The 15,048-nt window shown below is 40.3% G+C and overlaps 1 protein-coding gene across 10 annotated transcripts in view; it reads left to right on the forward strand.

Annotated features, from left to right (window-relative positions):
• The window catches only part of LOC126272091 (voltage-dependent L-type calcium channel subunit beta-1), a 2,208,268-nt gene that overhangs the window by 1,480,457 nt on the left and 712,763 nt on the right, over positions 1–15,048 (forward strand). For 6 of the 10 annotated variants that reach the window (XM_049974661.1, XM_049974653.1, XM_049974656.1 and 3 more), the window contains one exon: positions 3,996–4,079. The exons of the other annotated variants lie outside the window; for them this stretch is intronic. In XM_049974661.1, the coding sequence (XP_049830618.1) occupies positions 3,996–4,079 (84 nt within the window). The remainder of the gene's footprint in view (positions 1–3,995; positions 4,080–15,048) is intronic. 10 annotated transcript variants of the gene reach the window in all.

Genomic DNA, 15,048 nt, shown 5'->3' on the forward strand with positions numbered 1-15,048 from the left:
CGACAGCCGAAGAAGGTAGTATGTGTGGCCATGCACACAATGAGTCGTGGTGTTGTTGTGGAACGAGTTCCTTGGACAGCTTTCCGCGACACTCGGTCTTGGTAGCTTCCCGTAGCCTCCTGAGGATATTTCGGCAGCATGCTCCTGCGACACCTCGCCCCATACGAACATAATCTGTCAGCACCACACCACGGCAGCGTAAGAAGTATTCAGAATCATATGGTTGATGGTTTGGTCTTCATCTTTTTCGGAAATGGTGAATCGAGAAATTACCACTTTCTTCCTTTGTCTGGGCGTCAAAGTCGTCAAATTCACACTCCCGGCACCCGCCCGTGAAGATTAGACTGCTAAAGAAGAAATAGGGGTTGGCTTGACCCAGCTGAAATATTTCCGCTGCTGCCACGGTACGGCTGGCCTTTTGAACGTGTGCGAGCGGTCGTGGTACCCACCCATGGGTTTTTGCAGCTTTGTTTCCTTTCAAATGCACAAATCGAAATACATACATTTTTATTCCAAAGGCTGCCTTTCCGATGCACCAACTTTCTTCTCTCGTTGGCTGTTCCTTTCAGCTCCATGTGATTATCACCCTATTCTCTTATCGATGTCCTCCAAATACTTCATCCTAAGGCGTTCCCTACGTTTCTTTCGCGGCACTTTCCCTTCAAGAATATTAACAACGAAGTTGTTGTGTCTGACGACATGTCCAATAAATTTTATTTTTCTGTTTTCCATTTGCTTCAATAATCTTCTCTCTTTTTCCACTTCCCTTACGACTAACAGGTTTTTTTCCTTTACGTCCAGCTTGTTCCTGTCAGTTTCCGCCAGATCAACATTTCAGTAGCTTCAAGTCGATTGCTTTCCTGTTTACCCAGAGTCAAACTTTCAGTTCAGTAGAGCAGTGTACTCCATACATACAATTTTGCAAAGGTTTTTCTGACATCTGTACTCATCTGTTTGCTGATTAAAATGGTTTTCTTAGTGATTAATACCTGCTTTGCCAATGCAATCCTTTTCTTCACTTCATTAAGCATTCATTGTCCTCTGGGATTTTACTATCGAGATACCAAAATTGTTTCACTGATCTTTTCTGCCGACATCAGTTTTTAAACTGGTTTCAATTTCTCCCATATTTTTCCGTACTGCCATTACTTTTGTTTTCCGTCTGTTCACTTCTAATTTCCATCGTTTAAGAGTGACTGATACCACTTTCAGTATTTTATTCATTTTTTTCAGAGTCTGCAACCACTATGATGTCATCAGCAAATCTAACACAATGTTTCCTTTCACCATTAGCTTTTATTACCTTTGCATGATATGAATAGCGTCCTCAATGAACACTTAAAGTAAATATGTAGATAGTGGTCACCACTGTTTAACTCCTTTTGTAACACAGGCCTCTTCCTCTTCCTTGCTGATGTTTATTCTTGTAACTTATTTCTGATAAAGTTGATTAATCGTTCTTCTCTCCTTCCAGTCAAATCCTAATTTTTTCCATAGTTCTAGGGAGCTGCGTCCACTTCAGATTATAAAAAGCAGTTTCTAAGCCAATGAAAGTAAGATAAGTTCTTCTATTCATAACCATCATATCCAATAGCGTACATAACGCCAAAATCCCTTCTGTTGTTCCTCTACCTTCTTAAAACGCCAATCGGTATTCTTCGGTATACTTACTTTTCTTTTTGTCCTGTTCTTAACTACAGTGGTCAAAATAAATATTGCATATTGCTTGATTGTTGGTACTGGACGCAATGGGAAATAAAGCTGATTTTGGTTAAAAATGGTTCAAATGGCTCTGAGCGCTTTGAGAATTAACTTTTGAGGTCATCAGTCCCCTAGAACTTAGAACTACTTAAACCTAACTAATCTAAGGACATCACACACATCCATGCCCGAGGCAGGATTCGAACCTGCTACCGCAGCGGTCGCGCGGTTCCAGACTGTAGCGCCTAGAACCACTCGGGCACCCCGGCCGGCCAAAGCTGATTTTCTTTTCTCAGATAAAATCATAAAAACCAAAGTAAAGCCGATTAATGCACTTCCATTTGGTACAGAAACAAAATCTTGTGAAAGATTTTGCTACAAATATACACTTTCTTCTCACTATAATCTTGCATAACACTGTTTATGAACCAGTTGGCCCTCCTCGTAATTGGAGGCACTTTTGAAAGCGGTTACACGTTTTGCTCAACAAACTGTCCACATAAGCTTGTGGGATGTTGTCCCGTTCCTTCACATGACCTGTGCTGCCCTGTAAGGTCTCTGGTGGGACAGGAAGGTTGCAAACCGCTCGCTTTAGCATGGTCCGTGCATTGTCAGTGCAGTGAGATCTGGAGAATGTGGAGGCCATTCCGTCCGACTGATTCAGTTCATCGCTAGGAAAGAGTTAGCAAGATTGTGACAATCGGGAAGTGCATTGTCGGATATCAGCACGATTCCCGCTCCAATATGTACCCAAATGGAGCTGCAAGTATATCATGTGATGGCATATGGGGTGTCCAGCGACGTACACAACGCAACCCCAAAACATGATTAACGTGCCTTCATACAGGTGGCGGTCTGTAATACAATTCGTTGTCCTTGTTGCCTCCACACACGAATATCAGCAGTGTGTGGCTGGAGACTAATACGAGACTCATCAGAAAAGCATATTGTTTCCCCTCTACTATCTAATACACAAAGATTGGTTTCGTGCCTAAGTGACAAAAGCCCCTCTTGGAATCGGGTTTCGAGGACGGGCCTTGAGAAGTCTTTTGGCACGTAATCCCTGCTCATGGGGCTTGTTTCGTATCGATTTTGTTGATACCTGCACTCCTGTGGCTGTTTGGAGCTACCGCCGAAGATGTGTAGGATTGTGTTGAGGATTTTTGCTTGCTGTTACAAGCAAATATCAGTGCTGTGCACCAGTTGTTTTTCTCTTGCGGCCACCTCTGGGTGATCCTCAACTCATCTTGTCGGTAGAAACTTGTTCGAGATTATAGAGAGGTCACTCTGACTTGCAGCGGCATTCGCTGGCACGTCCACCTGTCTCATTCCCTGTGATCGTGCATTATGGTAGTTCGAACCATACTGTAGCAACACGTCTCTCTTAACGATACACAGCACAAGTACTGTAATGTTTACAGCCGACACTGTTGCCGTGGACTGCACATACTGCCCCGTACGGTAGAAACGTCGACTGCTTCCGCTAGAATTACATTACAAGCAAACCAAGCTATTGATATCATAACGTATTTCTGGATTATAACGTTCAGTATTAAAATTTCGGCAATATATGCAACATTTATTTTGGCCACTACATATTTATGAGTATTTTGGGGGCCCATGATAACATTAATAGTGTTCTATAATTGGTGCAGTAAACTGCCTTTCCTATTTTACGTATGGTTCTGCATTGTGTGGAATCTTCTGGCATGATTTCTCTTTCGTAGCAGCTATTTATTATTCTGAGTAACTTGTCTTTTGTGCTCTTATCTAAGCTTTTCAGCAATTCTGCAGAAAAGTCGACACCGGTTGCTTTTTCTTCTTTGAGACACCGAAAGGGACGTTCAAAAAACGAATTATTGCACGATATTGCGCTTTGTCAGAGGGCTGCATCGTTCTGTTTTTCCTCCTCTGGCTGCGAGCTGTAGTACTGTAGTGGGGAGATTTCAAAGTCTACCAGGATCACAGACATGTACCAGCAAACGAACAAGGGAGTAACTGACGTAATTAAAAATGTATGACTGCCTTCGTGGATGTGCCGATATCCATGTCCACCGGTGTCCCTGAAGTTAACGTGGATAAGCGAATTCTGACGCTTTGATCTCTTTGACAACAACTTTGCCTGTCCTTGAACACTGGCTGAGGTGGATAAGGACGGGAAATTCGGGGCAATCGGGAGTTATAAGTCCCAAGTTCACTTTAGGTTACTAGTTCTTTTTTTGTCCTTCATACGCCCTGCTGTGTTCCCTTGTAAGAGTGTGACTGATTTTTGCTTTTGTTACGGCTCACTGGAGGCGCCAAAGTACCTCTACAGCCGCTTGCGGGGGCGGCGGAGGCGGCGGAAGCGGCGGCGGCGAAGAAGACCGCGGCCCAGACCCGTATGTACCGCATGACTCTCCATGTGCCATGTGCCATGTGCCATGTGCTGCTCCTGCTGTGCTAAGCTGTGTGTGCTCGCTGCTTTACTAGATGCTTTCTCCTGTCTCCTTCCTCTTCTTCTTCTTCGTAAACAGTACAGTATGTGTGTCTGTAGTGGGGGCGGCGCTTGATGTTGCGGAAGTAGTTGCTCGGTGTTCGTATGACGCTTCAGTAACCTAATTATCGTGCAGAGTACCTTTGTTTCTTTCTCTATGTTTCTTTTTATGTGTGTTTTAATATAGTTTTCTTTTCGAGAAGACATGCTAATACTTTCATATAAATGTAAATACGAATTGCGATTTGTATCCCATAAAAGTGCGTCTTCTATTTTTAATTCGCCCGCAGTGACAATTAAAATCCACTGGGTCCATTTTCGGGCACCGCGGCGCCTAAAACACGACTAAGAGATCATATATCCCAAGTATTCTGTTTACAAAACAGCTTTGATGCATCGGGTGGGTATAATTCAAGTGCAGCTGCTTACAGAGCACCAGTGTGGGCTGTAATTACCGTATGGCAGCGAAATGTAGTATATATTCCAATGCGTTATTGTGGAACCGATTTCCGCTGAAAAAAAATAGTTCCAATTTTGGCCACAAGGGGCAAATCTGGCACTGTGAATCCAAGAAAGGCGTATAGAAATGTTCACATATGTTATGGATTAGGAATGGGACGTGGGCAGAAAAGATCAGACAAGCGAAAAAAGGCATAATGTTAACCATCGCTTACACATTTTGTTCGATATGGGCACCGGAAACGTCGACGGGACGCTGTACAGCGCCAGAATTGCACCTGGTGGCTAGAATTGGATTTTTTTCAGTGTAAATCGGTTCCGCATTAACGAATTAGCATATATACCAAGTTCTAATACCATACGATAGTTACAGCCCACTGTGGACCAGCGTGAGTGGTTGAACTTCAAATTGAAACCACCCGGTACGTGGTGAAGCAGATCAACGCCAGTTTAAGGACGATCACAACAGTGTGGTTATTTTACGTGCGGTGGCAAGCATCACACAAGGCACAATGCCATCATTGAAGGAAAAAAAGACGTCCAAAGGTCGACAGATGGCGAGAAACTAATACCAGATTTTCAAAATCACTTTATTTGTAATTAAAGGTGATATCCACACGCACATTACCTTTAGATTTAGTGCAGTTGTGGTAACTTACCTTAGATTCTGTATAATACACGAACTACGGAACATGATATTTTAATGATCTTGATAAAAATTTGATTAATCCAAAGCCTCATTTTATTTCTGTTCACACATCATTACACTGTCGATGGAAAGTAAAATAATCGTGTAACCCACTCCTTGAACGTAAGCGTAAGATGAGTATACAGACAGGAACCATTATTTTCTAATCAAAAAGAATTTCCTCAAATAGTTAACCAGTAGAAGCGAACGAAGTTAATAATATTAATTTGCTTTATTTAAAAAATGGCGAAAATCTCGTTCACTCAATTTATCTATAATTCTCGTAAGAAATAAATCATTTAAGAGTAAAGACAATTCTCGACAACTATCGCGAAGCTTCTGTTTTAATTTGGTGATGAGCTTTACTGTTAAATCATTTTAAATCGCACAGTCTACTCTGCTATTTTTGAGAACTTTCAACCCCATTGCGAAACAATTCCATTTTCTCTGAGCTTATACAGAGGATACACAGAGACAGTGACAACCTCTCCACGCGAAGCACCAGTGTTAGTTTCCAAACGCTCTGAAACGGACTATAGCAAAATATCTGTATATGAATACTCTTAGATGAAGAAAAACGGAAAAACAAAATTGCCTCACGCATTAAATTCCTTTTTCCTTGTTATGATGTCTGTTACAACTATATTTTTTGAGTGACACAGAAATGGTCACAGGATCACACATTCTTACGACGTGTTGTGACGGTCGCTGGTAGACGTCAGTTAACAAAGAGTACATTTATCTCTGAGATTCTTTCATAAGAGACTGTTGCGACACGAAAACAAGACAAAGTTTCCTTCTTCACATTCCACCTCGGAGAATGGTGCAATGAAGACTCTGGACGATTCCATTTATCGTCCTACGTTGCTTGTTATGAATTTGCGTTCTGAGAAATGACTGTAGCGAAACACTCCAATTATTTCACATCATTATCGAAACCAAAAAAATAAAAAAAATAACGTTGGCGATTGCGTTGCCGAAGCACAGTGATTTCACCGTTAATCAGCAAAGTCTTTAGGGAAAGACACTACTAAAACAAAATTTCGTCATCTTTTCTCTTTTCCGAGGATTTGGCTGCATTTCTCAACGTGTATAAGCACTCATGGAATTGCTTTCTTTCAGCATAATGAAACGAAGATAAGTGTTTTCAAACTCCTGTTTCAGACGCTTCCCTTATACCCGACTGATTTTGCATTAAAAAAAAGTGTTCGCAGAAGCATAAACAAAAAAAATTCAAGTTAAAAAACTAGGGGTGTTCGCCGCTGTTAGGTGAACAGTAGTCCCATATCACAGCGTTATAGCAGTAGTGACAAAACATTGGACTCTGTACATAATGTTTCTGGAGATAACGCAATGAGGTGATGCACAATCGTACGCGAGAGTAAAACCGGTTGTTGGATCCACAGCACATGCAATACTCCATGCGACGAGATCTTGGGTACTGATCCAGTGCTTGCAACCATTATTGGGTTATGTCAAGAAATACGTATAATTCAAGGACAGAGACATTCTATTCAATTTGTAAGTGGTTGTTTTTGCCTCTGAGATATCGTAATGGAGTTTCTTAAAGATCGTCAATAGGAAATGTCACATGGAAACATGTTTTTCTTGAGAAACGGTATTCATTCTTTTGCGAACCAGTTCTTCAGAGACACTGAAAAACAGTTCTACTGCCTTCATTGGAATTTTTGTATAAAGACCATGAACGTGAAACATGTTCGAGGCACCATAGGAAAGAGCGCACCAGTAATGATGAGAGGATTCGCCACAACATGTCTTATTGTGACTTATTTACGTGATTTTCCAAACAATATGAATTACCATAATGTTTTAAGAGGACTCGAAGATATTGTAATAAGTCTTTTGACAATCGAAAGAACGCAAAAGGGCGAGTATTTTGCTGTATGGTTGATGTCCTTTAATCCTCTTACAAGATAATACAGCAACAGCATTCTTTTTTAAATGAAATATTCTAATTATTTTAATCGCCGTTAGATACGGTCTGAAGAAGAGGAGTGTAGCCATAAAAAACATGAAAATGTTCGCGGTGAAATTTTCCGCAAATTAGCCGATAAAATGCTTATCGAGCCTAAAACTGCACATATCTACGAGCCTTGTGTTTATCACTTTTCTCAGTTGATTTTAAGAGTTATTTACGTCCAAGCCTTAGGGACAATTAAAAACACTATACTTCTTATTTCAACAGCTACTGAATGGCGTCGAAAATTAGATAGATCAATTTGATAAAAAAAAAAACAGTTACTTTAACGTAAAAATTATACTCAAATATTTGCGCGTTTTACGGCAACTGTCACTAAAGCTAAATCGTGTGTATTCTATTGCGCGATAATGACAAAGAAAGGAATGGGCACATCTTTTAAAACTGGAAAAGAATCTGACTTTTTTGATTTCAGTTTTATATATCGTGTTCTTGGCGATGACGACTGTCTCATGTTGACTTGGAGGATCTGTTTTCTTTCGTTGCTAAACGTTACAGAGGAAAGCGGAGGGCTGCAAAACAAAGAGCTATATAACTCTAAAAATAATGCAGCCGCGCGACGCCGCGCAGAGGACCTTAGAAAATAAAAGCCTGCCGAGCCAGCCGCTTCGTCCTGCTGTTCCTTCGCGTAATGGCTGCCCATAAAACACTGGCGAAACTACGGGGTCCCGACATGCCGAAATACGGACGTCGGAAGAAAAAGAAAAGAAAAACCCGTACTCAGCCTTCTCTTGTTTCCCGCGCGTATTACGTTTAGCGTCGTATTCTCTCCCACGGCCTTCAGCTTTAGTCTGTATACAAAAATTTAGTTATCGAATACGAAAAAAAAATTATTTACTTATACACGAAAGATATACGTAGCGTCGTCCAATACAACTTGTTTTCATGCAAGAATACATTTGTTCTTCAAGTCACACGGTTTCGTAATACAGTGCGTTACGCTGAGCTACCTGCTTCAGAAAAGACAGCAACTCCCCGCTGCACACGCGCAGCGGGCCTTACGAAGTATTTTTACCAGCCTTCGTACAACAACAGCAGTGATTAACCCCCACCCTGTTGGCTCAGCATCCGGCAGACCGGTGCACATGGCAGAAGGCATCACGTTTTAGCTCCCTCCCCTGCTTTGTGTGTCGCAATGTGTGTGACAGCTTCCCCACCCCTTCCCCTCACGCGAGGTGTTGCAGCACGTGGCTGGTGGCCCCGCCCACCTCTTCGCTGCGTGGCAGGCTGCTGCCACCTAGTAGTCGGCGGCAGAAACTTTGTACTGCAGGGCCCTCTGGTGGTGAAGTCTGTGAACAGTCGACGATCGGTCGAAGCAGCACGGCTGCTACCTAGCGTGCTCCTGGCGAAGCTGGCCAACTGTTTCTCCTCCCGTACTGCGCCTCTGCCATCTACCAGTCAAACAGCGTATCACGTCGCTGCGAGCGGATTGCCGACTGGAGCAAAATACGCAGTTAATTACATCTATTACAGTGTAGAATTGAAACTAACGGGAACGAAAACGTTAAGCTTGCTGCGCACACGGTGTGTAATTGTCATGAACATAAAAAACTGCAAAAGTGCTTGAGTTCGGCAGCGAAAACATGTGATTAAATACGGAGACTAGTTAGCCAACAACTCCTAATTATTTTCAAATGTATGATTATAATTAATGCTAAATAGAGATACTAAACATTTGCTTGATTACCCAATGTTTCTACATAGTACTGAGAAGAAGAAACATGTCGGTAACACTTTTGTAAATTCTGACATTAATTTACAAATCGCAAAGATTTCAACAAATCATTCGAATGATTTAATGAAACTACGGACACTACGAAAAACCTAAATGTCAATGCCTGGAGAACGATTTTGAACTTAATGCCTCTTGAATACTACACTAGGACACGCAGGAAATGCTATTTCATTATTTTCGGCTCCTAACTACATAGCAATCTTAGTTCGGTACATATGTAAGTTAAAACTGGCACATTTTACTTGCGAAGCAATATGGCATAGTAGGTTTTTTTTAATCTTACAGATATTACTACCTACCGCAGATTAAAAAAAAAACGACTGACTAAGCATTTAACCGATCGATTCAGTCTGCCGGGAATGTCTATGAGTCAATGCCAATCTCACGGTAATATTACTGTGTCACTGATTACACACTTACACTATACTCATATTCACCAATTTGCCACGTTGGGCCTCGTAACGACTATTAAAGGGTAAAACCAGCTGTAGTTTTAAAATTTAATAAATGCAACATTTTAATAGTAGGCTGCTATGGTAAAGGGGTACTATTGCAAATCAAATTGACTGTATTCGACTTTCCTTAATTTCCGGATGTATTTAACAGAGTCAGTAACTGATGGCAAGACCTGAACAAAAATTCTCCAAACAACGGTAATTAAATATTTAACATTGTTACAACTGCTAATGATATTAACTTACACCAAAGGAAGAAGTAACCCAGGTTATTTGCGCAAAGAATGTATGAGTAAATCTGGATCACTAACGTTCATGTACGATAAATAATTCATAAAAAGCGCATATTTGACATAAAAAGAAAGGAAATATGGATGGAGCATTCAGCATGCCACAGGAAGTGATGCCGTGTATCGTTTGACGCTCCAAAATTTGTGTGACAGCTACGTCAAGGTACAAGTGGAAAACTACTAATAAACAGCAGGAGACGGAACTAAAGGACAGTAATGTGGTTTCAAAGATTCCTTCCCGTAGAGACAATGACAGAAATACTGCAGATATGCTACTGTTAGTATGATCTCAGGGTCTTCTACGACAATGAAATGAAATGATCGTATGGCATTTATTGGCCGGGATACTCATAGCAGAGGGGTGTATTTTATCTATTGTCCTTTATTTTCTGTAATAATGTATTGGCTATGTACGCAGACAAATGTAATTTATGACAGGTGGGAATGTGCATATGTAGAGTCTTACGGAAGCTTAGTATCATTTCGTATGAAATCTGTGACATATTACTCTTACTTATTAGTCCCAAGCATTCGTTATTGTCGTCAATATTTTTTCCTGTTATGAAGACCATTACATCTTACAATAATTATTTCGGCGCTGGATATCCGTGACTAATTTTCGTTGTTCATTTATATGCTCAATGCGTGACCGCAATCGCGAGGACGTGTGTGCTTATGCCTTCAGTTGCATGACTGCTATTGGTGTTAGTTTAGATCTTAGCTTTCATTGTCTACATGTTTCCAGTGTCGTTGTCGTTTTCATTCTGGTACTCTGACCGAAGAGTGCATGTTATTTGGAACGTTTGTCCTATATTGATGTTTCATTTCCATGTTTTACAAGACAGTACTAGCATGTTATAATAAATGTGATGGCTGTCACATCTGCAATGGCAATAGATTTTTTTTTTCTAAACAGAAACGTGAGAGAATATTTTTCTGAGGACGCTTAGTTCATAAAAACCAGGAAACTACAAAGTCTCTACGCCGTAGCGAGCTTACATCGCTGTGAAATACCATGTACAGTAGGAAGGTGGAGGCGAAACACTGTTGTTTCGAACCATGCCATTTCGCCCAGAAATGCCAAAGTTTCATAAAGTGGTTTTCTTCTCACATCTTAGCGATCCTAAATATACAGGCAGACCAAATGGACACTGACAAACTTTAGGGAGAGGTCCCCTACATAGAAATAAGTAATAAACATCTTGTAAAAATGGGCTCCAAAATGCATATCTTGAGATGTATGTTCACTGGCTCATCTTCGACACTATGAAACAGTTCTCTTCTACTGAAAGGTATTTTTTTCCATATTTTGAAAGACGGTAGTATGGACCAAAACAAGAAAAAATTTCTAATAAATATGGGGTCTAAAACGCATACCGGTACTTCGAGAGTTATGAACACTTGTTCGCCTTCGGTAGTGTGAAATACATCTCTTCTACTGAAAAAATACCCACAACTATTAAGATATCCATTTCAGAGCCCATGTTTACTTGGCATTTTTTATCGTTTTAGTCCATATTACCTTCTACCAAAATATGAAAAGAAGGAGGTTGCAATTCTCTTCTACTGAACAATTGCTCATAGTTATTAAGGCATGCATTTTATAGCCCATGTTTACTAGACTTTTTTCTCGTTTTGGTCGATATTACCTCCTCCCAAAATATGAAAAGCAAAGAGCTTGCAGTAGAAGAGATGTGTTTCACGATAACGAAGATGAATAAGTGCTCATATCCCTTGAGATATGAGTTTTAGAGCTCTTGTTCGTGAGACATCTTTTTCTTGTTTTGCTGTATAGTAAGCTGCCCCTAAGATTTGTCGTTTTTTTAATTTTATTTTTTTATTGGGACGTCCCGTATGTTAAGGCTCATAGCAATTGTGTAGGTGGTATCATCACCACAGGGAAATAACAGGTCTCTCTGCCCTATTTAGTATGAATTGAAACTATTCATCTAGCAGTCTGGATCAAGATTACAGGTTAGTGAATGATTGGAGATATTCTTATGTGATTTTGAAACCATACAAAAGATATTATTTGAAATTACCAAACCTGACATATATATGAAATGAATATATCGCTTCTAGCAACATTCGTGAGAACTACTATACCGAATTAAAATTTAATTATGTACACTCACAAGCCTTGCTTAAACCAAATCAGTACATACTAACATAAGAAATATTTTGATTTAATAATGTATTTACTTCATTTTTCAGAAGGTTTGTTGGCTTAATTGCCACTTTGTCTTTACAACAATCCGTTCTAGAAAATTCTCACACAAAAACCAAAGGAATGGGTCGTTTATTTACGTGATTCAAATATCTGTAACAGTTCGCTTGTCGATACTCTGGTGAACTTGTTCTCTTGTAGTCTAGTTGAAATACCGGTACTCCTAGATGAAAGAGGCGAAATAGTCACATTACCTATCAGCGTTCGACAAATGTAAATGTGAATGGTTATAGTACTCTCTTCAGCTTTCAACATTACATGGCCAGAGAGATAATTTTAGAATATCCACATCGCTTGTCGTAACAATAATAGGCTGCCATTGGAGACGAAGTAATTTCCCCATAACATTATTCTCTTACTGGAGATTTTCATGATTTATATAGGTTATTTGACTGCACTGAAAGGAACATGGAAAGTTGGAGCTAATTTCTGACAGTAAGGATTGCTCTAACGAATAAATTGCGATACGTTTTTAACAGATTTTCTAGCAAATCCTTAACGTCGTTTCATATTTGATGTGATTATGTGAAAGACATTCGCTCAGAATTGTTCAGATCCTTGGGAGAATCAGACATGACAAAACGATTCCACCTGGTGTGCGTGATAATGGCCCCACACTCCACGAATTTAATAATTCCAGTTCCAAAACATAGGTGCTGATAGATGGGAATAATACAAAACTATCAGTTCAATAGATCATGGCTTAATTTCAGAAGAATGGAAAAACTGGTAGGGGCCCACCGTAAAAAAGCTCCATTTGCGTTCCGGAGAAATGCAGGAGCACATGAGGCAATACTTACCTTACGATTAGTTTTGGAAGATAGTTTGAGGAACGCGAAACTTACGTCTATAGCATCTGTAGATTTAGAGACAACTTTTGACAGACATGACTACATTCTTTGAAATTCGGAAGATAGCAGAAGCAAATTCAAGCACCGAAATGTTATTCAGAACTTAAACAGAAAGGCATGAAAGGGAAGCAGAGGTTGAGAAGATAGTTAGGCATGGTTACGGGCTATCCCCTGTGTTATTCAATCAGTACTCTGAGCAAGCAGTATAGGAAACCAAAGAGAAATTTGGGAAGGCGATTAAAGTTCATGCAGAAGAGATTAAAACTGGAACTTTGGCGACGGCATTATAATTCTGTCAGAGACGACAAAGGACACGGAATAGGAGTTGAACAGAATGTATAGTGTCTTGAAAATAGGTTATAAGATGAACATCAACCAGAGTAAAACAAGGGTAGTGGAATGTGGTCGAACTAAGACAGGCGATGCAGAGAGAATTAGATTAGGAAGTGAGACGCTAAAAGAATTAAATGAATTTTGCTATCTGGATAGCAAAATAGCCAATGGTGAAGTAGAGGGTTATACATTCTGGCAGTAGCAAGAAAAGCGTATCTGATCAGGAGAAATTTGTTAACATAGAATATGAAATTAAGCAATTACCTGACATTGACAGATGGAGAGCGATCTCTATACGAATGTGAAAAACGCTTTCAAAATAAAAGTTTTATTATCAAGATCGGAATTGATACATATCACAATTACTCGTTTCGGCGAAGCTGTGTTTCCATCTTCAGACCCTCGGATGCGTGAATTATAAATCCACAACGTGTGGCACATTGCCACCTGTGAGTTTATATCCAGGTTCTCAATGGCCAGATGGCAGTGTGCCACACATAGTGGCTTTATAAATCAAGTATCCGATGATCTGGAGCTGGAAATATAGCTTCGCCGAAACTAGTAATCGTGATATGTATCAACTTCGATTTGGCCAATACAACGTCTATTTTGAAAGCCTTTTTACATTAAATTAAGTGTTTGGGAGTGTCTCCTGAAAGTAGTGTATAGTTAAAAGGGAGTGCAATGTGGACGGCGAACAGTTTAGACAAGAACAAAAAAGAAACTCTGAAATGTGGGGGCACAAAAGTTGACTGAATGATTAGATGGCAAGATCGAGTAATTAATTAAGAGGTAGAAAAGTGAATTTAAAAAAATAAATTTATGGCGCAACCTCAGTAAGAGGAGGGAGAAGGGGGATTTAAATACTGCAGGGGGAAACGAAGGCCGCAGTATACTAATCATGTTGAAATTCATGTAGCTTGCAGTAGTAATGTAAAGGTTGAAAGACTTGCACAGGACACACTAGGGTAAAGAACACATCATAACAGTCTTCCGACTGAAGACCAGAATAAAACAACATATCAGAAGCTTGAAAATGTGCACACTTCTCCCGGATGGGGCAATTATAATTTCGATAGTAACGGAATAGAACCGAAATTATATGCCTTAGGGAAGGGATCCAATTAGGCTTTGTGTTTTTATTATCTGTACATACGTATCAGTAACGACAAAAATACCTTCACGCGAATCAATACGTCGGTTATTGTTCCTGGCGCAAGGGTAACGTCTGAATATTCCTGCGCACACACAAAGTGGCATTTTTATCAGCTTTCTTACATCAAAGGTAGATAGAGGCACAAACATAAGCAAAAGATGTGAGCTTATACCGGAGTTAGCTTCTGTCAGTATTCGTAAGATCCTAAACTGTTGGTAACGTCCGTAATGAAAGTGATTTTTCAACATTCACAGCTGTTAGCATGTGCAATTAATTGTGGCCCTGATATTGTGCTCAGAACACAGAGCATGGTGTCGCAGTGGTAACCTTTTCAACCAGACGGGCGTCGAGATTTAGGTGAAGGCGAGTGCTCAATTGCTTCATTCGAAACAGCACAGCCTATTTTCTTCCCATTCCCCAGTTAGAACTTGTGTTTCGCCTTTAATGACATCTGCATCAACGGAGCCTTAAATGCTAGTTTTTCTTCTTTCCGTGCAGAACAGATGCCTGTGGTGAGTACGTTGTTAATTTACTATACTAGTGACGAAGCCACGAAAATGTACAGCACGCAGACACGCAGATGATGTACCAGGACACAGGTTCTGCCTCTTGAACAACGGACCTCCCAGTTTCACTTCAAAAGCTGTTTGGAAAATGTGTCCACTAAGTCTGCTTTTTGGC

Source organism: Schistocerca gregaria, chromosome 5, assembly GCF_023897955.1.
Source record: "Schistocerca gregaria isolate iqSchGreg1 chromosome 5, iqSchGreg1.2, whole genome shotgun sequence".
In the NCBI taxonomy this organism is placed as follows: Eukaryota; Metazoa; Arthropoda; class Insecta; order Orthoptera; family Acrididae; genus Schistocerca; species Schistocerca gregaria.